The following is a 25,597-nucleotide window of genomic DNA, read 5'->3' on the forward strand; positions in this document are numbered from 1 at the left end:
TCGAAGGGCGGAGGTTAGCCCGTTCCACCTCGACTGGACAGCATCGCCAGGGGATCCATCACGCAGACCACATACGAGTCTTGTCAGTCATCTGCACAAGACGTTCGAGAAAAGCGTAACCATGGCAACCCGCTCCGATTGCGCGCACCAGGTCCGCGAACAATCGTCCCCTCGACGATGCTCGATCTCATAGATCAACACATATACACAACGTATAATATAACCACAAAATAGTCGCACTCAGTGCACGAAGAAAACTCACTTTCTCGCTCGTCGACGCCGCCGATGAACGGCGGGGAGCAAGAGAGATAGCAAGAGAGAGACGAACGGCAACAGACTCTCTCTCACATCTCGTCGCGGAGTAGGCACTTGTCGTCGCGTTCCTCCTGTCCGGACATCCCGTCGCACTGGTGCAGGACTCGAGGCACGAGGCAGAGGGCCGAGTTAACGGTTTGAGTAGAAAATCTTGTACGAAGGTAGAAAAAAACGACACTCGAAGCAGTCGCGGCTTTATAGAAAAAGTTACAGACTATAGCGAGAGAGCATCGCCATGGTAGGGTCAACACTGGGCGGCCATGTTGCCGAGAGCATCGAGAAGAGAGAGAGAGAGAGAGAGAGAGAGAGAGAGAGAGAGAGAGAGAGAGAGAGAGAGAGAGAAAGCGATGGGAGCGCGCCCAGTGTTTGCGGGGGCGGCTCGCACATAGTGCAACGGAGAAAGAGCGGCGACGGCGGATTATGGTGTTTGCGGTCGGTAACCCCGAGACACGGCGTCGGTAAGGTAGGTCACGACGCTTTCCTCGGAGAAAGCGCGCGTTCGAGACTGTTGCGAGAGTTTATTTTTGCTTGTTGTTATTATTATTGACGGATGGAGTAAATATTGGAGCGGATTACATCTTTTGCTATCGGGTGTTGGAATATTAATTTCGTTTTTATTCTCGCTCGGTATTCAAATATTCAGCGACTTCTTCGGTATTTCGATTCAACGTAGTTCTTTAAGATTCTTTGATTAATTTTTGAGGCAATTTGCCTTCTTCGACGTATTTGAGTTATACAGCAATTTCACGTACCACTTTTAAAACACACCACTGTGTTTCCCGATAACGAAAGAAACGAATATTAAAAGCGAATTAAAATTGTTCGTTAATAAATTACAGAGCATCATTATTGCAGCCGGACATCGACGGCTCGACGGAAATAATTAGTCGCAAATCATGCAATAACTTACGCAAGTTAAAATCTCACATTGTCACACTAATAAGATATTATTATAACGACATGATATCCGATAAAGTCCGCATTATTTAACGAGTTTCCCAATCTAGCTATACATACGCGCCATTATTATATAATACGTGCAATTCGAGATATCCGCCTTATTTTTTTATAGTCTTGACCCGCAAATCTTATTTAATATGTAAATATTGCCCGCGCAAGTCAGTAACGCGCGCGGCTTTGCATGTCGCTGCGCTTGCGCTTATATACGCGCTTGTCGCCGGGGGATCACGCAAGAAAGTCAACTCGACGACGACGTACCAAGGCCAAACGTAATGGTCGCTCTATAAAAACTGGCCCCTCATTACGAGCCCTTGCATTTTCCCGCAGTATGACTGGCACGTTATATGCGGGGATTTGCTTCGAAGCGTTGTATTCTACCTTTTAATTATAATAAAAACTGCACAAATCTCTAACCATATGCGCTCTTTTTAAATCGAAGAAGCATACGTGATTCGAGAGAGTTCGATTTAACAATAAAAGCTGCAAAATTTAAGTACGGCAGCGTTACGTAATCACGTCGAAAAGGAAATCTCGTTGCACCATCTAGCTCGGGCTCTAGGGGGGTTAATCATGCAACACGTATAATTACGCTTGATGAATCTGTTAATTATATCTGGAATACGAAATTTAAGCGATGAAAAATTCAAGCCAATAATCGAACCTTAGAGCGCGTTCTAAAAGCCTATATAGAGCATAGATGCACGTCGCGCACGCGATACACATCAAAACAGCCCTTTGCAATACTCGCGGAGGGAAAAAAGCTCTCGTTCTATATATACATTTTTTTTTTGTCGCTGGCGAGGGAGAAAAACGGCCGGCATATAAACGGGGTAATCGCGATCTCTCCTTAAACTCGGGCCTGGCACTTGCGAGAGCGCGCCGTCCACCGCCTTTCTCGTATGCGCATACAGAGAGTCAGCTGGAAACGCAGCTATATCGCAAGAATCTTAGCGGGATTATACGAATTAGCGCGAGCTCTCGCTGCAGTTCGAGAGAGGAAGACTCGCGAAAATAAAAAGGCGGAGAGTATAAACGAAACGCGCGCGGGTAAGTTCCGCGAATAATGTGTGCCGCAGGGAAAGTGCGGTTTGTATATTTTCAGTTTATGCGAGCTTTTCCGCGCGCCAAGGGAGAGCTATAATTGCTGTGCTTGTAACGCGATTCTTGTTTTTTCGGATTATACAATTTTGTTGTTATTTCGTTAGATTTATGTATATGCTTGGCTGTCGTTAGTGTGTGTGTGTTTTGTATGTGAAAGCGCAGATATAAGCGGGGCGAGTGTTAAGAATGCGCTTTTCGCGCTGTAATTCGGGAAAGTGCGGCGCCGGCGGCATTATATTTCAGGGGATTTCAAAGAATCCGGAAAATGTTTCGCCTACTACTACTAACCTGCGCTTTTTCTAATTAAAGATACATGAGTTATTATAGCGCTGGTTTTACGGCCGAGCGCGAGATGTGTTGGCTATAAATGTCTGCGTTAAAATAAAAAATTATGAACGTATTTTGCAAAGTTGAAAATTCTAGTTATATGTGTTCAAAAAATTTAACGTCGTGTAAGTACGATAATTTCGTAAATGAAAATGATTAATATAAATAATGAGACTGCAAAGAACTGCAAAGCTTCTTCGAATGGAAAACGCGAAAGATCGTCGAAAAAAAATACGAAAAACGGAGCTTCCAACTCTTTGTGTACAACGAGAAGAAACCGGGCGCGCTAAGGTATGCGAGGGATGAAAAAGAGAACCAGGTAAATGTATACATTGCGAGGTATCACGAGCTCAGTTTGAGTATCAGGTTAAAGCTTGGAAAAAAGTTCAAGAGTCCGGGAGGGTTTATGCACTATGCGATGAAAAAAGGCACAAGTATTCACACGCACTCGAGTCTCTCTCTCTCTCTCTCTCTCTCTCTCTCTCTCTCTCTCTCTCTCTCTCTCTCTCTCTCTACAGAATCATTCTAATGCAATTATCAGAATTAAAGTGAACCGTGTCCAGCGATTCGATAAACTCCACTCCACTCGCTCACATCCCAACGGCTATGATGATTCCGTGTAACCAAGCTCCGTCCGTAATAAAGTACACAAAAAGCTGACATTCATACGAAATCGGACGTTTTGGCGAAAACATTGGCGCTAAATTCCCCGGCGATCGTCGGTTGGTCGTTCGGCAAAATTCATCCGCACCTAATTGTCCGTATTCCTGCACCGTTCAGCTACTCCGCAATATCGATCCAACTTTCTACTCTCTATCTCATCCTATACAACATATACTATACATATATCGCGTTATACAAGCACGTAAATATACGCCACGTGTATAAATTCATCGCGCGCGGCATCGTATAACATAAAGCCGAGAGGGCGCGCAAGAGGCGCGCGGGGAAAAGAATAAAGGACCGCCGCGCGCGGTGGCGGCGGCGGCTGCAGAAGGAGCGACCGGCGTTTGAGGTTTCATTTGCCTCCTGGGAAATCAAACTTCCCTTTATTCGCCGAGTTTTTTCTTCGAGCTCGATTGCCCGCTTCTTTTTGCGCGCCCCCGCTCGTCGATCGAGCGCGCCGCGGAAAAGGCCCGCGTATCGGCTATATCTATATCTATATATACAGCCTTATACTGTATATGTGTGTGTGTGTATCCACGGGCATTCAGTCGAACGGGGGCAGAAGCACGAGTTAGAAGGAGATATAGACTTATGTATCTTCGAGATCTTGCGGGGGATCTAGTGTGCTAATATAATTTGGACGAATGCGTCGAGGGTGCGGTTATTTAGAGAGCCCTATTGAGCCTGCGATATCGCTAGATTTTGCTCGGTTTCTCCAGCGAAGGTGTATATAAGTATCGATACTGGATAAGTTAAGTGATTACTGTGCATAAATCGAGCCGTGCAGCGCTTGTCGAGAGGGGATAGCGTCGATGTATTGTCTGCGTTTTTTCAACGCGAATGAGGAACCCGCTAATTAACGTCATAATTTTATTTCGATAATAGAATGTTGACAGTGCATTACGCGAAGAACGCGAGCGTTTCACAAATTAGTAGATTGATCCCTCAAAGTGAATCAGACGTTGACAAATCTGATTACAGGGTTAGCGAATGAAGTTGTTTCATTATTCGTACGAGCTGCGCTGAACCGCGTTTCTGGAAGAGGAATATGTTATATGCATATAGTTTTATTATTACAGACGCTGTAGCGTTGTTGCTTGTCGAGTCCTTATATTTTTGTATAACACTCAGTGGATAAGTGCTGGGATTAACTATTTTTTCGCGTTACGGGGATTTCGCGCGTTAGTTATAAGTAATATGCGTAAAATAACAATATTTGTCTGTCGTACGGCAATTCTCGCTTTTCAAATTGAACGAAATTAACGAAAGAAAGTATAACGATCCACCATAGCATCTCTCATCATCCACATCCGACCAAAGCGAGATATTCAGTCCAGCCCTTACGTATAAGAGTCGTCCAGAAAGCACTAGACACCGCGCGCACAGTGAAATTAATCGCGGCAGCGCGAGATACAGCCCCGTATATATACAGCTGCACACATATCAGAGAAGCTCTGGCACGAGCACATGGCCGGCTAGCGAGCTTTGTTCCTGCAGAGGGCGTCCTCGTCGCCGGGGGGTGAGAAACTCGAGATCGATGCTCCTGCGCGCCCGTTGACTTGCTTGCGCGTCCCTCTCTGTATATATATATATATATATATATATATATATATATACACGTGTACTACACACTAGTGCATAAATGCGCGTATATGCGACCTTCGAATATTTACCGGTAGAAAATTTTCATTTTCCTTGTTCGCGTACGCTTTATTCGACAGTTTTCTTTTATGCTCAGTCATTCCGCGCAATACGTCCCCTGTACGGCCCAGTATACACGCGCGTTATTGAATTCGCCAAATTTATGCTTCGGGTGTTCGCTTGCCGTTTGTTGTTGGTTCTTTTTTTCCGGCAGGGGGAGAAAAATTGATGGGCTTGGGAAACGAATTTCCCGATGCTTTGAATATTATACTGTATAGAGTATGTGGAATGGGATTTCCGAATTGAATTTTTAAACCAAGCCCAGGTCGCGAGCTTTGCCTTTGAATAATTGAGATTCGAATTCGAATTTGACAGGGAAACGGTGATCTTCTATTATGTCGCAGCTTTTATAGGTAACAAGTTTAACAGCTCGTTAGAATCGCCTCTACAGATTGATTGGTCACCGAGAGTGTAAGGGACTGCCTCCGCAATTTGAGAGCGCTCTAGTGCCCCTCTGCTGCTCGTCCTGGCTTCATTTGTGTTGAAAAGGTCCGCGCGCCAGCTAGAGAGAGAGAGAGAGAGAGAAAGAGAGAAAGAGAGAGAGAGAGAGAGAGAGAGAGAGACGTCGGTTGCTCCATTATAGATTTTGTTCATTAGCATTGAGCCAGATTTCTCGCGGGCGAGAGCGAGGGATGTAGGTTATACTCACATCTTTTTCTGGAGCTTTTAACCTTTGAGAGGCACAGGGCGCTTGCACTGCTAGCTGTTATTTTAATAGAAAAATATCAATTATTCACGCTTTTGATATGTGCCGAGACCAAGTAGAAATTATTCTAAAAAGTAGGTTATTAGTTCGAAACAACGTCGAGATTGAAAAGCGAGATCAAAGCTCTCGGCTCTGAAATACTTGAAGCTAAGCGAGCTTTAATGGACAAGTCAATGAGATTTTAATTTTCCTGTTTTATCAAAGGATCGCGCGCAGATCGAGATTAATATTCACTATTCTCGATCGGATTTTTCAAAACAAATGCCATTGCTTCGCGTCACGCGACTCGTTTATTAACGCGTACTTCGCCGACTTTCGAATGGTACTATATAAGCTCGCTCGAAAAGCTTTTAATTGAAATACAAAGAGATCGAGCGATTTTGCTCAGGCTATTATACGCGTATATTTTCACGACGACGCGTCAGTCAACCGCTCGACGATCGATGCGTTGACTATATGAAATTATCCAAATGAATTATTATCCATTATGCGTTATGTACTGGCTCTCGAGCATTGATGCTGTTTTCACATCAATCTCAGCTTTAATTTTAATTAACGGCATATCCTTCCGATTATTTACTTCATTTATGAACCAAATAAATGTATAGCTTGTAGAGAGGCTTTGATAGATTTTAACGAGTTTTCTCGTAATATAAGGATTTTTACCTTGGCTCGCGTAGACAAGGGCAAAAATGTACGCGACGCGTACGGCACCGAAAGCTCGCGTGATTTCGACGTCGAACCATTATTCATTCCCGCGTCAATTTTACAGCAATATACCGCGCGTTTAAATTGAGTTATACCGCGTAAAAGCGTTAATCGAACTCTATAAAAAACCACAATTTCATTTCGCAGCGTTAATCGCCATCAAGGATCTTTCGCGAGGAATTACCGGGTAGGAAAGTTTGCATTAAATTTGGAAAATCGTTGTCAGAGAGAGAGAGAGAGAGAGAGAGAGAGAGAGAGAGAGAGAGAGAGAGAGAGAGAGAAGCGAAAGCATCGTCGTAGAATCCAGTCGGGGAGGAAGAGAAGCGCGAAGCTTTAAGTGTAATTCCGCAAAGAGCCGAGAATGCACGCCGGCTGACATGAGTTTGCGATTCGTCTTAAGCGTTATCTAGCTCGCAGCCTGGACACACTGTATGCGAGCTGTGTACAGCGAAAGCTCGCAGCATTCCAACTTCTCGCTGCTATGCACGCGCGGCAAATTCGTATAACGCGAGAGGACTTTCTTCGCCCACCCCTTCGCGCTCCCTCGTAATTTCATTAACGGAAAACGCTCCGTTGCTATCGCGTGAGTTTTGCGAGTAATTTTTTCCAGATCCGTCTGATCTTCAGCTACTCCGTATACCAGCGACTTTGGAACATTTCGCCAATTTTTCGGAAAACTAATATCTCTGAAAGTATCGGGGGGGTCCCTTCTCACTCTCTGTAAATGAATTTCGAGCAAAGCTCCCCAAGCACGTTGCTCGCACGCGGTCGAGAAGCGAGGGGGAGAGGAGGTTTGCTTGCAGCCTAGTGTATAGTACATAGAGAACCGGTGGCGCGCAGTAATTCGCTAGATTAATTACCCGCGACGTCGCCCCCCCCCCCTCTACCCACTTTCTCCTCGACCTCTTCTCTCAGAGAGCACATAGGAGAAGAACGACGACGAGGAGGAGAGTGAGAGGAAGGAAGGAAGGGTTGTGTGAAGCTAGGGCGCGGAAGTCGCAATATCCAGGCATTCCCCACTTCTAGCCTGTGCTCGCGGGGTAAGAGCAGGAGAAAAGCCATTATACCAGTGCGGGGTATAGGCCGCGTCCTGTGGCTGGGGACAAAGAAATTTCAGCGGCTGTACTGCAGATGGGTAACGCGAGAGTCGTTATCGCTGAAAACGGCCGCGATTTTCATGCGAACTTTCAGCTGTTGTTGCTTTTAATTATTTTGAAGAAAATGTTCTCTGGGACTTGCCCCTTTTTTGTCCGGTGCGTTTCCACAATCTCTTTTGGATGTAAGCTGATTACAGAAGTACGAAAAAGTATACCTGTACCGATCGAGGTGAATTTGGATGCAACCCTAGTGGAAATAAAAAATGTAATAAAGTGTAATAAAATATAAGAAAATGTAACAAATCGTACCATTTCTTACGTTTTTGTTGGATTTCGGACCTTTTTTACGTTTTATTACAGTTTGCTACATTTTATTACATTTTGTTACGTTTTATTACAATTTATTGCAAATCCATTGATCCAGGATTTCATGGGGGTCTCTTCTTTGAAACGACAAATGTAACAATACGTAAAAAAGTATAACAAAATGTAAAAAATTGTCTGTAAGCGTAATATTATATAAGAAAATGGCGACTTTTTTATTTTTTTACTTCTGCTTACATCCTTTTACTTTTTCTTACAATTTCTTATGCATTCTTACGTTTTATTATAAAATAATTAATTAAAAAAATATATTGACTATATTAGGCGGTAGAATAAAATATGTAATGAAATGTAATAAAATGTAATAAAATGTGAAAAAAAGTTAACAAATCTGAAAATGTAAGAAAGTGTACAAAAACGTATGAGAAAAAAGGTCCCAAATCCAACAAAAAGGTACAATTTCTCACATTTTTTTTACGTTTTATTACAATTTATTACTATTTATTACATTTTTTGCACTAGGGAATGATCGAATACATTTTTCAGGTTAGGAAAGTATCGATCCTTATCTGCTCCGACGTCCCCCCCCTCGATGAATAAAATACTTGACAGATGAAAATACAAAGCGGAAAACTGGTTAAGTAACGCTAATTATTTAATTGAATTCGGCTTTTAAGTGGTAATGGAGGAACTTAGAGTCAAATATTGAACGCGCATCCACAATTCATTGCTTGACGATTAGCGCACGACGTTTTGACGTACGTATAATCTATTAAAACGGAGAATCTATCTCGAACATCAAACGGTTTGAATTGTACGGTGCAAACTTGCGTGTACCTCTTCGTTTTTAACATCATTATCTACGTTGAATTTAATTTAGTTAATTTTTTTCAAATCCGAGCAATTTAAATAATGCACCAGTGGATAGGTTAACGAGCCGTCGGTTCATTACTTGTTTATCCAAGCTTTTCGCGGGATTCTGCTTCGAAATGAGGCCAAGAGAGAGATCCCAACGTTGGATGTGTAAAACTGCATTCAGCCGGGATTCCCGAGATGAAATCTGCACACGTGTATTCTCTGTATACTAAAGACGTAAGCGCGGGATTAGTATTGAACCTGCAGGCACACTGCGCAGTTAAAGGAGAAGCGCGACGTTTCTTGGAAGCAGCTCGAGTTCGCTAATCGGATTGCAAAATTCAACTCTTCGAAATAACCCTTTTTATTAAATCTTTTTTCTCATCATCACTGCAGGCATGTGCGATTGAACATTAATTCAATCGACGCTCTTCACCCAAAGTGTAGCGATCTCATCAGACCAGACAATTCTTCTTCGTCCTTCCAACCCTCATCAAGGTAATCGAATATAAGCAAGTTGATCATCCTCACGCGTAGTCAGCCACGCGTAAAAGTCGTAGGCTAGTGCGACAAGAGTAATTGTTCGATCGGGTCGGCCCAAACAGCGTGTATAATGCAGGCGCAGTAGCTTAATCAGCTTTCCATTCTAACAACAGTATAGCAGCGGCAGCACACTGGCAGCTGCGGAGCTGGGCACCTCGACTGCTGCAACAGCAGCGACTATAACGGAAATGCTGAATACAACATCAGGTCTGGTCTAATGGGGACAGTGTCTACTCAACGGCGAAAGCGTCGACCAGAGGGGGGAATGGCCGGTGACCATCGAGCTAAGGGTAAATAGATTCGAGTGTCGAATCTTGTGCGCGCAGCCATATACAGCTCTGTGTGTGTGTGTGTGTGTGTGTGTGGAGGGTCGGACGATTTGCCAATTTAGCGAGGAGCCTCCGGTCTTTATCCTCGGCTATCATCCCCCTCTCGGCGTATACCACACGATTTCCTCTCTCCCTCTCTCGCTCTTGAATTCGTTTGTTCGTTCGTTCCATCGTTTGGCCGGCTGCTCTTCGCCATCGGCACAGAATTTGACCATCATCCGATTTTCGATTCCGTTTGAATCTCTTCTACCTCTCGGTTTCGTTTCCTCTTTCTATTTCTCCCTCTCCCTCTCCCCTCGATTTCGCGAGCCTTTTACCGAGGCAGAAATCCTAATGCTGTACTCGCTCTCTTTTTTCATTGTTAGCGCGATAACGGGATAGGCATCGGCCGATGGGATCGACGCAATCTAAAATTGCTTTGCGTGCGCAATGATTTTCCACCGCGATTTTTGCGCTCGAGAATTTTTCTCCGCAGCTCTTGATAAAGCTTTTCGGCGGGCAACCCCCTTTGCAGCTGCTGCAGTTTAATTTTTACGAAACAATATAGCTTTCGAATGGAATTCGCTTTTTAAATTACCGCGCGACCTTTAGCAATTCATACTTATGAAATATTTGTTAAATTTTCGTTGAAGGGATTCTTGGTAAAAGTAATGTAAAAAACATTGCGAACCATATGAAAAATCTCTAAAACTCGTTGAAAGCTTTCAGAATAACCTTTCGCAGCTGCCGTCATACTTAATTTTAATTAAACAAAAACTTTCGTGTGAAATGTCCGACAGTTATAAATCAAGTATTTTTTATGGTTATTAATAAATCATTAAACCACCTAACTGTCCGATTCGAGTCGCTTATGCGCGATAGATTTATTACGCAAAAAAGGCCCTTAAACTCACCACCACCATCGGCATTCTGTAAGTTTCAAATTACTCAGGCCTTAATATAAAAGTCACATAGAAGAATTTTATGCCTTCGAAATTTATTATCGCTAAAATTGCATACTCGCAAAGTTCCAAAGAGCTTGTACAATGGGAATAAAAAGGTCGTGCGCGCTTGCGCGCCTCGAAGAAAATTAATAATTTCTCCGCAAGCTGAAAATGTAGTAACGCCGGAATTTGCTTACGTGACTGAATAAGGCCAGGGAGTTATTGGTTTTTCATCCTGCCTAGGAGGAAATCGATTGTTTGCGCGAGTATCCTCAGGAGGCGGCTGCCAGCACTGGAGGCTTAGATGAGGAAAAGTACGCGAACGCGCGTACTCGGGAGAGTGTGAAAACGAAAGTGACTTGTGAGAAAACAGAGAAAAAAATGGACGGAATAGATAAAGGAAGATGACGACGACGCACGAGGGAGAGAAAGCAAATTAAAGAACGTGGAATAGCAAAATAAAGGAGTAGTATTAGCACGACATTTTATTGCACGTATTTTTTCTTTAAAAAAAAAGAAAAATGCCGCTTTTAATAATTTTCCCAGAAAACTTGATATCGGTGTTCGAGCAAAAAACATTTTATTAAAATCGGCAAAAGAAATAATAAAGAACCAGCAAGTATTTGTTCTCGAGTGTAATAGCTATATGACAATAAAATCGGTCAATAACGCGTGAGAGCACCTGCATATGCGAGAAAATAGAAGAAAGGGAGAGACACTGGCGCGCACATGCGCGGAAAGAGAAGAAGTAGATCCAGCATAAGAGATGCATAAGGTGTTTATACTTGTTTTACGCACGCCTGGAAGCTTAAAACCTTCAGAGTGCAGGCGCTCGACGCTTTATACATAAGGCCGTTTTCTCTTTTTTGTTTGTCTTTTATAATTCTTCTCATTTCATTTTAATACTCGCGTTTTGTTTGTATCTCTCTCTCTCTCTCTCTCTCTCTCTCTCTCTCTCTCTCTCTCTCTCTCTCTCTCTCTCGTCCTAACTGCCGGCGAATTACCCCGTAAGAAAGGCTGCTTAAGCTCGGCCGTGCGTTGATGTTTAATAAAGAAAGCCATTATTGCCGGAAAGACGTGTTTACTGATAAGCAGACGACTACTACGCTTCTGATTACGCTTCAGCCCGATAGCAGCATCGTATAATTCGAGTTAAGAACCTCCATCTCCTTTTTTCTCTCCTCTGCTGTATTAGCTTTGCCGGAATTATTAAGGTAAGATCGACTCGAAGAGACCGGGTTGTATTAAAACTGCAAAAATTAATGAAAATTTTTTTTTGAATAATACGAAAAGATACAAAAATGATTCCTACTCTCTCCTAACACTTATCGCTGGCTCTTCATATACTCACTCTCTCGAACGTCGCGCACTTTCGCGAGACACTACTCCGCAGGCGAGTATATAGCACAGTAAACGTCTAGAGCGAATGCCACAGGTCTATCCATAATTTTACGAGAAAAGCCATAAATATAAAGCAGCGGCGATAATGACGATGATATATAACCCCGCGGCAGGTATTATCGCGAAGAATGAAAGTGCGACGTTTGCAGCCCGACGAAGTGTGCGGCGGGGGGGGGGGGTGTAAGAATTTTATTAGCTGGATTTTCTTTTCTCTCACCCTACCTCTCTCTTCCGACTTCGGCAGCAGCCAATATCTCTCGCGATGACTTAGCTCTCGGCGCGAGCTCTCTGATCCTTCATTTATGTATAAATATGTGTGTATACATATATATATATATATATATATATATATATATATATATATATATATATATATATATATATATATATATATATATATATATATATATGCGCACATCTATATGCGAGAGGTGAATTTAATTAATGGAGGCTTCGGCAAATTCTCTCTCTCTCTCTCTCTCTCTCTCTCTCTCACTCTCGCGCTCACCGGACTCGAATGGCTTATTCTCGTCTTGCTCTTCTGACACTACGTTTTTGTCGCCCCTTTTTTGACTCTTTTCTTTTATTCGTACTTTTTTGTATTCTTATTTTCCGACATCAGGGAGGAAAGAGAGATAGGGCCAAACGCGAATTTTCAGCTCGTTGAGGCAGACGCGGTAAGATATTGGCTTTCGATTTTCCCGTGTAGATAATTTGTCCGTCATTCACCGATAAAGCTCGAGTTTGTTTTCGCGCGTGCGTATACATCATAAAAAGCGCATCAACCTAACGATGTCGAATCACCCTCTCTATTTTCTTTAACACAACACTCAAAGATAGACGGTTCCGAGTTGGCTTATTTTCCAGCAAAGGCAGCTAGCGACTCTTTGGCCCGACGAGCAAAGCAACGTCTCCGCTTCTTCGCTGTACCGACTCGTACGTGCGGCTAGCCCGAGTCAGAAAAGTAGAACATGGCGGGCCAACTGATTAGAGGCTGTTTGTACTTCCTTCTGCGCTTCAAGGACAGCTGTCTTTTTCTCTCTCGCTCGCAAACTTGGGCTTAGCTTGTTTGCACAAGCGCGTGCAAAAGACACCAAAACCCTGCGTATACGTACGAGGCAAAAAGACGCGTAGCCCTCGTCTATGCAAAAGAGGAAAAAAAGCGCGCGAGCTCATATCGAGCACAAGTTATATATATATATATATATATATATATATATATATATATATATATATATATAAAATTTTTAACTTAATATTTTAAATATCATAGTGTATTTATTTATCAAATTTTGGATAGGTGAATTTTTTTCTAGTGTGAAAAGCCTGGGCCCGAGACGCTACACTCGCCAAAATTTTCAGCCATAAGTCGACATCTTTTTTTCTAATAGGACTACTTTGGGTCCGCTAAACTTTGAGTGGTGGGGGTCGAAAAGGAACTAAGGGAGGGAAAGGCTTTCTCTCTCGCACTTACATCTTTTATTAGCTTTTATTAGGGTCGAGCACGAGACGGCGACAGGGGCGTGCGGCGCTAAGCATGGCTGTCTAGCCGAGCGGGGCGCGCTAAGGGCCGGGGAAAACCCAGGGGCCCGCAATTAGAAAAGGACCGGTCATAAAGCGCATCCCAGAAGAAAAGCCGTTCGGAAACAAGGCGTGTAAGATATGTATCAAGACTGTCTCAAGCCTGTGTAAACACGGGAGAAAGTGTGCATGCGCGTAAAACTTTAACAGATCGTTCCTGAGTTGTGCAAAAAATTTATCCAAAATGATTCACACACAGCCATCCGCACGAACATTTTCTAAACACGTATGATTCGAACTCCAAATATACGTTTCTATGAAGTTTTAGCAAAACTGAAAATTTTACTAGTCGCTCTGTGCACAATGACGTAATCATGGTGCCACTTACCACGCGGTTAAATAGGATGCACATCAGAAGTTCACAATTTGTTCGCGGCGCCACTTTCTACGTGGTTAAATGGGCTGATGCGTACCAGAAGTTCACGATTTGTATGCAATGTGCAAATAGCGAATTGCAAAGCTTTTTCCAGGAGGAAGCAAAACGCATACGTCACTACTTTTGAATATCATACGTAAATGTTAATATACCCCATAAACTTAAATCTACCTACCCCGTGCACAGGGAGATGCAAATGAAAAAATAATACTAAACTAAAATTTCCTTAAACGATCTACACCAGGCACAGCAAGTTGCTAACATAAAACGAAAATATTAAATCCTAAGTACATAAGCCCACGCAAAAATCAAAATCATAATACAAAATTCTAAGCCTGATCTAAATCAATTTACCTAATACGTAGAGAGACAGAAATATAAAATTTTTGAATTTGTCTGCACGTTGAAGGAAGGCGAACGAGCGCAAGACTGCAATAAAAAACTAAAATCCTTAAACCAACCTACCCCATTCAGTAAGAGTTTGAGTCGTAAAATATTATTTCAAATACGTCAGCATATTAAAAAGAGGCGAGCGAGCGTGAAAGTAGCATCAAAAACCAAAATTCCTAAACCTACCAACCTCACACAGCTAGAGTTTTGGTTTTAGATTGCCAAACTCTTGCTAAATTATTCTCCATAGATGATATTATCATCTTAGTTAATATTATCCTCTCTCTCTCTCTCTCTCTCTCTCTCTCTCTCTCTCTCTCTCTCTCTCTCTCTCTCTCTCTCTCTCTCTCTCTCTCTCTCTCTCTCTCTCTCTCTCTCTCTGACTCGCCTCCCTTCGATATGCCGACGTATTTAAAAAAAATATTTTCTTAGTCAATCTCTTTTTGCTCGTTAAAAATAATTGCATTAAATTCCACATCAAATTTTATGTTGTAATTTTAAAATCTTACATAAATCAATAAAATTTTAAATGTAATAGTTTAAAATCTTTACATAAAATTTAATGAAAAATTTAATGTCAATAGTTTTAACAAGGCTGCATAGGGTAGGTGCGCTCGCTCGTCTTCCTACAACGTGCCAACATATTTAAAAATTTTATATTTTTATCTCTCTACGTATTAGGTAAATTGATTTAGATCAGGATTAGGATTTTGTATTTTGATTTTTGCGTGGGCTTATGTACTTAGGATTTAATATTTTCGCTTTATGTTACCAACTCGCTGTGCCTGGTGTAGAAGGTTTTAGGAGATTTAAGTTTAGTACATTATTTTTTCATTCGCATCTGGCTGTGCATGGGGTAGGTAGATTGAAGTTAATCGGATGTATTAATATTCACGCATGATATTCAAATCTTGGGTAAATAGATTTGGTGCTTAGGGTTCTTGTTTTTTAGTTTTAGATTAAGATTGAAAGTATTTTGAAAATCATCAATATACTGTATATTTGAACGATATCTACTGGAACTAAAAATTTTGTGGGAGGAAGCTACGTGGCAAAGAATTAACAGTGGTTTTTTTTCTAGAGTGCATACTTTTCGAATGACAATTCACTAAACTTTATTTTTTCCATAAGTTGTTGAAGTTTAATGATTTTTTTTTGAAAAAATATGCATTTCATAAGAAAATGTGCAAGAATAATTTCAATTCGAGAATACCTAAAAATTGTAATACAATTTTTCTTTGGTTGAAACAAGTGATTATTTGTTTATTGCAAAATAGCACTAGTTCCTTTTCGTTGGAGACTTATTCGCCGCACTAGGTAGACGATGCTACCAACAGGTGGAGCACTGGGTAGACGATGCTGCCGACAGGCGGCGCTTCGAGTCGCCGTAGACTGGGGGAACCTAACCCAAGCGCCACGCGCAAGGGATCAAGTGACTCAGTTAGAACGGGAGAGTCAGCAGAGCAACATCAACCAGAGCAATTGGACTTGTGAGTCGCTTTCTATCATCTGTTCAGTTAAAAGTATTGTACGTAATCGTCAATATGTGGAAATTCCGAGCAAATTATTCGATCAGGAGCCGTAAAGCGCCGTTGCAGTCGCATACGGAAGCACGAAAAATTGTCGGCCTTACCTCAGCTATCAGCTTGGATGGACCAAATCCTAGTGATCTCCGTAGAACGAATGAACTTGAGGATGTTCTAAAACTGCACCAGATTTTTGAGTCACAGGAAGAAATGAAGCACAGAGCAGACGTGATCAGAAAACTTGATGCTTTAGTACAGCAATGGGTTTATAACGCATGTGCGGGAAACAATTTCCCTTCTCATTTCTTAGATCAAATCAGAGGTAAGGTCTGTACATTTGGATCTTATCAACTAGGAGTTCATCATAAAGGTGCAGATATCGATGCCTTGTGTGTCGTACCGAGATATATAAATAGAAAAGAATATTTCTCTACATTTTTTGAGTTGTTAAAATCTCAAAAAGAAGTAAAAGATTTGAGAGCTATAGAAGAAGCATTCGTACCTGTCATTAAGATGAATTTCGATGGTATTGAGATTGATATGCTCTTTGCTCAATTACAAGGAACAAAACTTCCAGATCCAATGGATCTTACGGACGACAGGTTATTGAAATACTTGGATCAGAAGTGTGTCAGAAGTCTAAATGGTTGTCGAGTGACGGAAGAAATACTGCAATCAGTGCCGAATTTAGAAAACTTCAGGCTAACTTTGAAGGCCATCAAATTGTGGGCCAAAAATAACGGAATTTACAGTAACGTTTTAGGTTATTTAGGTGGCGTTTCGTGGGCAATATTAGTCGCACGAACGTGTCAGCTGTATCCAAATGCTGCCCCAGCAACTTTAATAGAGAAATTTTTCCTGATCTTCTCAATATGGGAGTGGCCAAGACCAGTGCTACTAAAATCTATTAAAAATGTTGATTTAGGCTTGCAAGTGTGGGATCCTCGGGTGAAAAAATCGGATTAAAATAGTTTTATGGAGGGCTCGGGCCGGGGAAAACCCAGGGGCCCGCAATTAGAAAGGGACCGGTCATAAAGCGCGTCCCAGAAGAAAAGCCGTTCCGAAAACACGGTGTGTAAATGATGCAGGCAATAAAAATCACTCGATACAAACGGGCGGTAACGACGACGACGGGATTAAAAGATAACAGTGTTCCTAGAAACTTGCTTCCCCGAAAATAGCGATGCACATAGAGGTTTGCGGTATGCGAGATTTGGGTGATAGATTAGGCTGCACGAGGTATGTACAGTGTAGCGCGCCAGCGTAGGACCTACGCAAACCATTGTAGGCATAGGATGTTGGGGCAATGCGTGCGCGTTTGCAGGTATAAATGAATGCGTGTATCAACCGTAAGTTGGTGCACGGAGTCGGATGCCGAGAAAGGGGCCTGTTCTCCCCGGGGCGCGCCCTCTCACACCGCACGGACGCAAGGCGATCGTCTTGCGACTTCACGAGGCTTCTTGATCTCACGAGGAAGATAAGCTCCCGGCGCCATATGCAGCTCCACCTTATGCTGGGAAATCCGACGAGGCTTTAGACCTCACAAGGGAGCAGAGGCTCCTGGTGCCAAATGAAGGTCACCTGGTGGCGTTGCGATAGAACGCGAGTTCGAAACGTGGCGTGCCGTTGCTCTGATGGTGCCCTGAGGTCGTAGAGAGGGCTGCGTTGGCTGGAGAACGAGAGGGTGAGTCACGCAACGAGGCCCTCAGCAAGAGGTTACGACCACCCCTGCGCATTCCTCTAAGCAGGATAAGGAGGGAGAAAAAATGTATCAATTGTATTAAAAATGCCGCAACGCTCTATATTTACATACAATATATTTACTCAGTCTTTCCAATCTCATCTTGGCAAACCTCATCGCGAAAAAGCACCAGAAACATCGCATAACAGCGACTACCGGTAATTTTCATTGCTCTCCGCAACGAGCCTGCACCGCCTGTATACGTAAAAGAAATACTCCCGCCACGTAACCGCTCGAGCAAAACAATAAAAGCCAAAAGTGCTCGTACGTCGATCGAGCAATTATCGGTTAGAACTCGCTATATATTGATTTCTTATATATCCACTCCCCCTTCCACTTCCCTACCTAACAAGACACGTCTATCGAGTTTGAGGTAAAAGCGAGGAGAGCCACTCTCGCGAGGCTCAAAAGCTTAGCTTGGCCGTGGGCCAGAAAAATAGAGAAATTGTCAGACGTGCGAAGGGCCAAGTTTTGTCTGGTCAACAAATCGCTACGGCCGATTGGCAAATCGTCGCTGTGTAATGACGAGAACTGATTCACCGTTCGAGTCGCGGCTAATTTCCAAGAACTCTAGTCGCACCCTCTTGTCCTACATACACTCTCGTGTACACGTGTAAGCATTTGGAAATCGTGCGGGTTTTTTTCGTTTTCGTCGAATGGGTTGGAAGTTTACGGTGAATCGATACTATATGGAAGACACGCACGAATTTCTCTTTTTTCACGAAAAAAAAACTGCGGAGCGCTTTATCAGAAGAATCTTTACAGCGGCGGGTCGCTTCGTAATTCCGCTGTTGAGATTGAAAATATAATTTTACCGCCGAGGTGCAGCAGCAGCACTTATCCGTGTACCGCGAGAGCTTTTCTATTTATTCCATGCACCGAAATGCGCGGGCTTTTCAAACGATCGCGCGCGCGCGTTTTCGGATAACAGTATTTCACTCCCCGCGGCTAAGAGATTGCGTTTCAGCGGATAAGTAGATTCCACCGCTATAAATGTAAGAAAAACTCTCCTGTATACACACGATGTACATACGTACACTTCCCGTAGGAAAAAAGTTGAAAGGCTTTTTACAACTCAACCGCACGCACATACTTCTCCTCTCGAAATTAAAAACTGTAGTTGAACAAACTCGCCTCCCGGAGAGTAAAGCTCTCTCTCTCTCTCTCTCTCTCTCTCTCTCTCTCTCTCTCTTCGGTACGGCCCCCGTGTGCTCACAAAGCTTCTCTCGCGCTATTAAGCTGACTCAATGGAAATTATCGTCCGCGGTAGTGCATTAAAGGGTCTTAAAAAAAAGATGCTGGGCTGCGTAGCAGCAGCAGCAGCAGCTACTTTATTGATGAAACCGCCGACGTTCGTTTACGCTGCGCGCTCTGTGCCTCGGGGCTCTTTCATATTTCTCCCTTCTATATACACTTCGAAGCTAATTACGGATCGTCGTTCTTTCGAAAATTTAACGAGCGGCTTTTAGCGCGGAAGGAAATCGCTGCTCGGCGCGTACGTAAAGTATTCGAAAATATCCAAGAGAAAAATTTCGCTCTCCCAAATTAAAGCTCAGACGCGCGCGATATAACTCGGGAATTGTTCGTCCCATTTAGCGAGAAGAGAGTGAAGGAGAGAGGGAGAGCGCGTGTTAAAGAGTCGGAACGAGGCCGCACTGCTCAGCTATACGCAATGTCCGAAATAAAGAAGCTTAAAAATGCTCGGCAAGCGCGGTGCGGGCATAATAAGCTCGCGCTTACGGAAAGCTCGAGAGGCTGGAAATTATATTTTATGATTGCGCGAGCGCGAGCTTAAGTCTCGCGGGGCTGTAGCTTCGGCGTCGCGATTCATGCCCGCAATTATTCCATGCATTCCGTGCGCGCGCACGAGCGAGAGAGAGAAAGCGAGAGGGGAGTTGCGCCGCGATTATTGCGCTAGTCCGTAGGTACTTGCTCCCCCTTTATGAAACGTGGTTTCAGCTTCCTGCGCTCAACTCTCGGGCTTTTACAAACGTTTCCCTGTCCACTGCTCGTTACTTTTCACTCGCTAGAGGGACCTGCGTTTCCCTGGCGTTTCGCCTCTACGCAACCCTATTTTCTAAGGCGCTTTATTTGTTTATGTTTTATTTTTCTTTGCTCTTAATGAAGTGGTGCGTTTTTATAGAGGCCCGAGATACTCGTCCGTTTGATTTTCATCTACTTTTCTTAAGCTGCAATTTCATCGTTGTTTTAAAAATGAAAGTCGTGTCGTGTTGTACTTCTCAATTGAAAACGATAGCTCAACAGAACCGTACGAGCGTGTGTTTTTCAACAAATACAGCGATTCGAAAAACAGGGTGACGACAGGAAGATTTGTTATTTTTTTCATAGCAATATTCGTTTGAAAGATATTTTCCAAAAGCGAGTGAAAAACAGCCGTTGAATTTTTGAAAAATATTGACCGAAATCGAGCGACACTATGTATTCAATAAGAAAAAAAAACCCACAAAAGTCGATGCATCGATCAATTAATAACGGGTATCAAGATCGCGCATTATCCACTGGCGATTCACGCCCGATCAGTAACAAAACAATAGGATTTCGTCGAAAGTGCTCGAGCCTCGACAAGAGCCTAGCCCTTCGCGTGTTTCAGGCAAACGACGTTAATTAACGCGTGTACCGACGTGTTGGGTAACACGCATCGGAAGCTCGCCATACGGCCCCTTTGCTTTTTACCGTTATAGCGAGCGACAAGCTGCTCGCTCTCTAGCGGACGGAAGCCCATTATTCCTTTAAAATTTCACTCCGAGCGCTGAAATACTGGCTGTGTGTGGAAAAGCACTTATTTCCAAGAAAACAAAATTGTGATCCCTCCTCGGACTTTTTTGAGAAACTGCTTTCTCGCTGAAAATTCTCGCGCGACACAATCTCTCAACTACGACGTGCAAAGTTTTACGTCACTCTCGGTGGAGGAGGAGGAGGAAGAGGGAAAAATCGCTCCTTTTCATTTTCGCGGTCAATTTCCCGCGCGCGCATGTGGGAGAGAATTTTCCGCATCGACGATCGCTGTATCTCTCTCTCTGTCTCTCTCTCTCTCTCTCTCTCTCTCTCTCTCTCTCTCTCTCTCACTCCGCTTCTCTCCCTTTTGAAATACTCCAGAGAAAGCGAGGAAAAAAGAAGCTGTTGGCCGCAGTCTCCGTCGGCTGCTCGCGCGTATCTATATGCCGAGGGCAATCCTCGAAAGCGATCTCTCCCGCGGGACGAATATTTTTTCGACGGAGTATTACCTTCCCGAGAGCGGACGCGGCCACTTCATCCGCTTCTCACCTATATATATATATATATATATATATATATATATATATATATATATATATATATATATATATAGACACACACACACACACATAAATATGCTGGAGAGAAGGAGAGATCCAGAGAGAAAGCCAGGGAGAGTGAGCCCCTGTTACGAGACACACAGTAGTGTGTGGGAGAGAAATTTCCGTCGGCGCGATATATCCCCCAAAGACAAGCTCTCTTTGTTTCGCCTCCATTTCTGGGATAAAGGAAGTAGCTCTCGCGATAGTCACACGTGCGTTCCTTTTGAGATTTCAACTCGAAATTTCCCTGCTACGCGTCGCGCATTTGCGCTGGATTAGACATAATTTAGTTTTATACACATCATAGTTTTTCCGAGAAGGTCCACCCTAATGTCGGTGGAAAAAATTCGAATTTCCCGCCAGGATCGTGCGTATACCGACCGAAAAACTTTTTTAAAAAAATCCGATCCCCAGCATCGACATCCAAGATTCCCCGCATCGGATATTGCATCGAACCCAGCAAAACTATATCGCGTGACTGCAGCAAGTGTCATCGCGTATTAGCCGACCGGCGTATTCTGCGCAACGTGGCAGAGAGAGCTTCGCGAACTTGATTAAACTTTCTAGATTCGCTTTCGTACGCGCGATCCTGTACAGCGGGCTTCTATTCCACGGGTCTATGTACTCCCGAGCGATTCGAATACCGAGAGAAAGAGAGGTAGGCGGCTTTCAAATTTGTTTCCTCCGCGCAGCGGAGAATTGTTATATCAGCCGGGCTTTACTCTTTTATCAGAGAGTAGCGTGTATATATATATATATCTTCGCGATTTTCTCAGCTTTTCTCTCTCGACGAGGACACAAAATAATTATCTTTCCACGAATCCGCGCTACTCGCGAAATATAGACAATGCCATTATTAGGAACAAAGGAGACCCCCGTAAGATGATTAATGACTGCGCGCGGCGTCCTGTGCCCCAGCGCGTGCACAACGGAATAAATAACGCGAGCGCGCGGAATTTATAATCGCGGCCACTTTCGGCGGCGTAAATAAAACAAACCCCAGCAGCAGCGGCTCTCAGACGGAAATTAATATTCGTACAGCAAAGCAGCAAGTCGATCGATCGCCATCGCCGAGCTAATCTTTACGGGCAGTAGAACCGCGAAACGAAATCGATACAGCCGAGGCGCCAAACGCAAGAGAGAGAGAAAGATATCGCGCCTTTATAAGAAAGAAACAACAGAGATAAAGGTGGATAAGGGCTTTTGAAAAGAGGTTGGCCGCAGAAAAGGGCGCGGGAGAATAAGGGGCGAAAATAGAAACGCGGTCGAGAGTAAAGGAGTGTGTGCGCACACACACGCGCGCGAGAGAAAAAGCGAGATAAGAGAGGAAGTTGGCAATATCGCGCGCGCGTACGGGACAGAGCGTCACTATTTTCTCGTTCGCGCGAGTTACCATAGGCAATCTTAAAGCCTTTTTCTCTTAGCCCACCAGCCCCTGCACCATTCGCATCGATTGAGGCGAGAGAGAGAGATAGAGAGAGAGAGAGAGAGAGAGAGAGAGAGAGAGAGAGAGAGAGTGAGAGAGAGGGACGACTGAAAGCCTGTTCCGCGTTGACAAAGAGCGACCCTCTCTCTCCGTGAATTTTTCCTTCTCTCTCGCTTACGATGAAAGCATTCTCTCTCTCACTCTCTTTTGCTCAGTCTCCGCGAGGAACAACTATGCATTTCCGCTCGTGTATTGCATCTTTCGTGTGCAGTCTCAAAGGAGAGGCTATAGTCGCGTGTCGTCTATTGTCTGCGCCCGCAAGCTTGATGACGAGGACCTGGCTTATGAGCGAGATAACCGAGAGCCAACTGCGCGGGGAAGAAGACGCTTTCTATCTGTGCGAAAGTATGGTCCCCTCGCCCCTCTCTCTCGCTCTCTCTCTCTCTCTCTCTCGCTGCTTGCGTTTCGCCTAACGAGATGGGGATTGGATTTCGTGGCCCGCCTTTTGGCATTTTTTTAGACGGATCTCCGTCGCGTTTATTTTTAAAATTCTCGAGCACGTTTCGTTCGACTAAAGTAAAAGTTTTAGATTCCAGAAGTTAATTACGAAAATTTCATGCTGATCCACTTCCTGGATGTCGCGCGCGATTTTTCTGCTGTGATATTCTAAACTTTTCTAAATTTTTCATTCGCTCATTTATAAAAGTTCCCCAAAATACACCAGCCCGGCCAACTTCACTATATAATAATTTCGACAACAACTGCATATTTATGGCAACGCGCAGTAGCAGACAGAGAAGCCCGGGCGCGCGCGCATGTGCGCAATAAAAATCTCGGTGGATCAACGCGCTCGCGGCCCCCGCAACAATCAAGCGCTCGGACCGCATGGGGCGGATGAAATTTTAATATACGTTGCCGCTGCTGCTTCTGCTGCTGCAGCGCCATCTCGTATTTTTTTTTTTTTGTTTGCCGCTCTCGCCATTGCGCAGCTTTGTCCTTTTTTTAATTAAAATCCGACTAGTCTATACGGTGACGCTCGATCGAACTCGCCGGCGCGCATACCTTTCCGTGGACTCTCTCTCTCTCTCTCTCTCTCTCTTGGTATTTCTTCTCGCTGCGACGGCTCTCCTGCGTCGAATTCCAATATGGACGCACGATACCTATGACTCGCATTGCGGGAAAAAGAGAGATAGAGGGGCCAGTATACGTTTTATCGTATACGTCAACGGGTAAGAGGTTACTCGCAATACGTGCCTCCTTTTGACGGAATGATAACTTGGTTGGATGGGTCTTGAATTATTTTAAATTTTGCTGTTTTTAAGTTGCATCGTGCGATTAACGGATTTATAAAACTATTAAAGTTTAGAGAACTGCTGGAAGCAGAAGAGATCTTGAAGCGTCGTTTATTTTTTAATTTTCGATCGTTGAAAAAGAGTTTATTTATATAAGAGGATAACTTTTTAATTTAATACAAGGACTGATGATAAAAAGTGAAATTAAAAAAAAAATTAACTCTTAAAAAAGTAAAAGGTTAGGAGAGTTTGATATATTCCGCAACAAAATTACAGATAGAAAAGAACTGAGATCAATCAAACAAAGTCAAGTTTATTATATTTAATCGTAATGAAGCAAAGAACAACTCTCAAGATAATTACTACGTCACTTACCATGCCCGTTTCATTTTGTTTATTGGTGAACAACTAAATTTTCTTTTTATATATATTAGAACGTCATACAAACACTATAAGTAGATATTACAATCCTTTTTTTTAAATTGTTTAGAGTATTTCATATTCAAAGTCGTAAAAATAAAATATAAGCATCTTTAGCGCCATTCGACCACAGCTTTTTTGTAAAATTTTTATTACTAAGATGAAATCACTGATTGTTTATTTGTTTATTTGTTTATTTATAAATCAACGGGCAAGATTGTTCTAATATACATCACCCTCGAATTATTTCTACACCTAGACACCAAAAAACCACGGTGCGAATTACCCAGACCTCGTCATCGGCCACCCTGCACCTCTAGTCACGTTCCTCGAATGATGTTTACACCTAGACACAAAAAACCACGGAGCGCGCCACCTAGACCTTGTCATCGGCTACTCTGGCAAGCTAGTTACTGTTACAGCTCCAGAACACAGACTGGCAACCTCATAATTCAAAATATCGTAATATATTATTATATTTTCTTGAGAAAGCAATTCTCATCTGTATATAGCTTTGCGGCCAACTTCACGCTCCTAACACTTCTTACGGCTAACTTAACGGTCCTTTCACATTTCGGGCTGAAGAAGAAAAACGTAATTTTAGCATTTGTGGATTATACACTCGCATATTATAAAAATAAGCAGCCTTTGCACTAATATTTTTGTTGGAAATCATAGTTTAGCTCAGAAAACATACTAATAAGCCAAAAAATCTTACGAACAGTAACAATAAGCATTTTTTTCTCTATCATGAAAAATCCGAACACCAATATAGAAGTAAATAGTGTCACGGGCGCCGCGGCTTCGTCTGTTTCTCAAACTCGCCTTCGTGGCGCTACCGCGCCACTTGATAAACTTTTTACTCTAAATTAATAAATGTATAAATGAAAACACCGGCAGTTTGCAAGTGTATGCGAAAAAACTTCTACAATTTTGCTGCAAGTTCGTATTACAGCAAACCGCAGACAAGAACACACCCGAGGCTCTTTAAAAGATATTCACTTGTATAAAAATGCCGAGTGCGGAAATTCTGTGCACTGAAATTTCTTTAAGAAGAAATATAATAGATATGGCTACAGAATACTTAGTCCGTATAGGGTATCCGGGGGCTCTACGAACTTTTTCCACATCTATATGCATTAACGTTTACTCACAACAAACGAGAAATAACAGAACTCTATCAAATACCCTCTAAAACGCAATCTCCCCATCGTACTGCGTAACAAGCGCGTACATCTGTCAAAAGCACACATTTCCCTGTACATATATCAGCAGCTCGTACGAGAGGCGAATGCGTCTCCGCAGGCCTGAATCATCTCAGGTTTCGCTCCCGACATCGTGACCGTGGTTGACGCTAAACGTCGGCCGATTCCACCTATATGACCTATGCGTGTTTGTGTGTGTGTGTGTGTGTGTGTATGCACATCCGTATGCATCTACGTATAGACGTACAGGCGCAGTTAGCGAGATTGCGCAGGCCGATTGCAAGCTCCGCGCCGAGTCTCCTCCCGAAGTTTACGAGTCAATTAAGCCGCGCGCGCGCGCTCTGCA

At 43.3% G+C, this 25,597-nt stretch overlaps 2 protein-coding genes across 13 annotated transcripts in view; one reads left to right on the plus strand and one right to left on the minus strand.

Annotated features, from left to right (window-relative positions):
* LOC100121249 (tyrosine-protein phosphatase Lar) overlaps positions 1-25,597 on the minus strand; it is a 321,079-nt gene that overhangs the window by 207,933 nt on the left and 87,549 nt on the right. For 2 of the 12 annotated variants that reach the window (XM_031926500.1, XM_016984525.2), the window contains exon 1: positions 263-584. The exons of the other annotated variants lie outside the window; for them this stretch is intronic. The gene's annotated coding sequence lies outside the window, so the exon portion shown is untranslated. Of the gene's footprint in view, positions 1-262; positions 585-25,597 lie in introns of those variants that run through there. 12 annotated transcript variants of the gene reach the window in all.
* LOC100121181 (poly(A) polymerase type 3-like) lies at positions 15,848-17,087 on the plus strand. The gene has a single exon (XM_008215536.2). It carries the CDS (start codon positions 15,848-15,850, stop codon positions 16,793-16,795), a length of 948 nt encoding a protein of 315 aa, XP_008213758.1. The 3' UTR covers positions 16,796-17,087.

This window comes from Nasonia vitripennis, chromosome 3 (assembly GCF_009193385.2).
Source record: "Nasonia vitripennis strain AsymCx chromosome 3, Nvit_psr_1.1, whole genome shotgun sequence".
Lineage (NCBI taxonomy): Eukaryota > Metazoa > Arthropoda > Insecta > Hymenoptera > Pteromalidae > Nasonia > Nasonia vitripennis.

Excerpts from the sequence above, each read along its gene's own strand:
- LOC100121181 (XM_008215536.2), top strand. The coding sequence starts at position 15,848 with ATGTGGAAATTCCGAGCAAATTATTCGATCAGGAGCCGTAAAGCGCCG.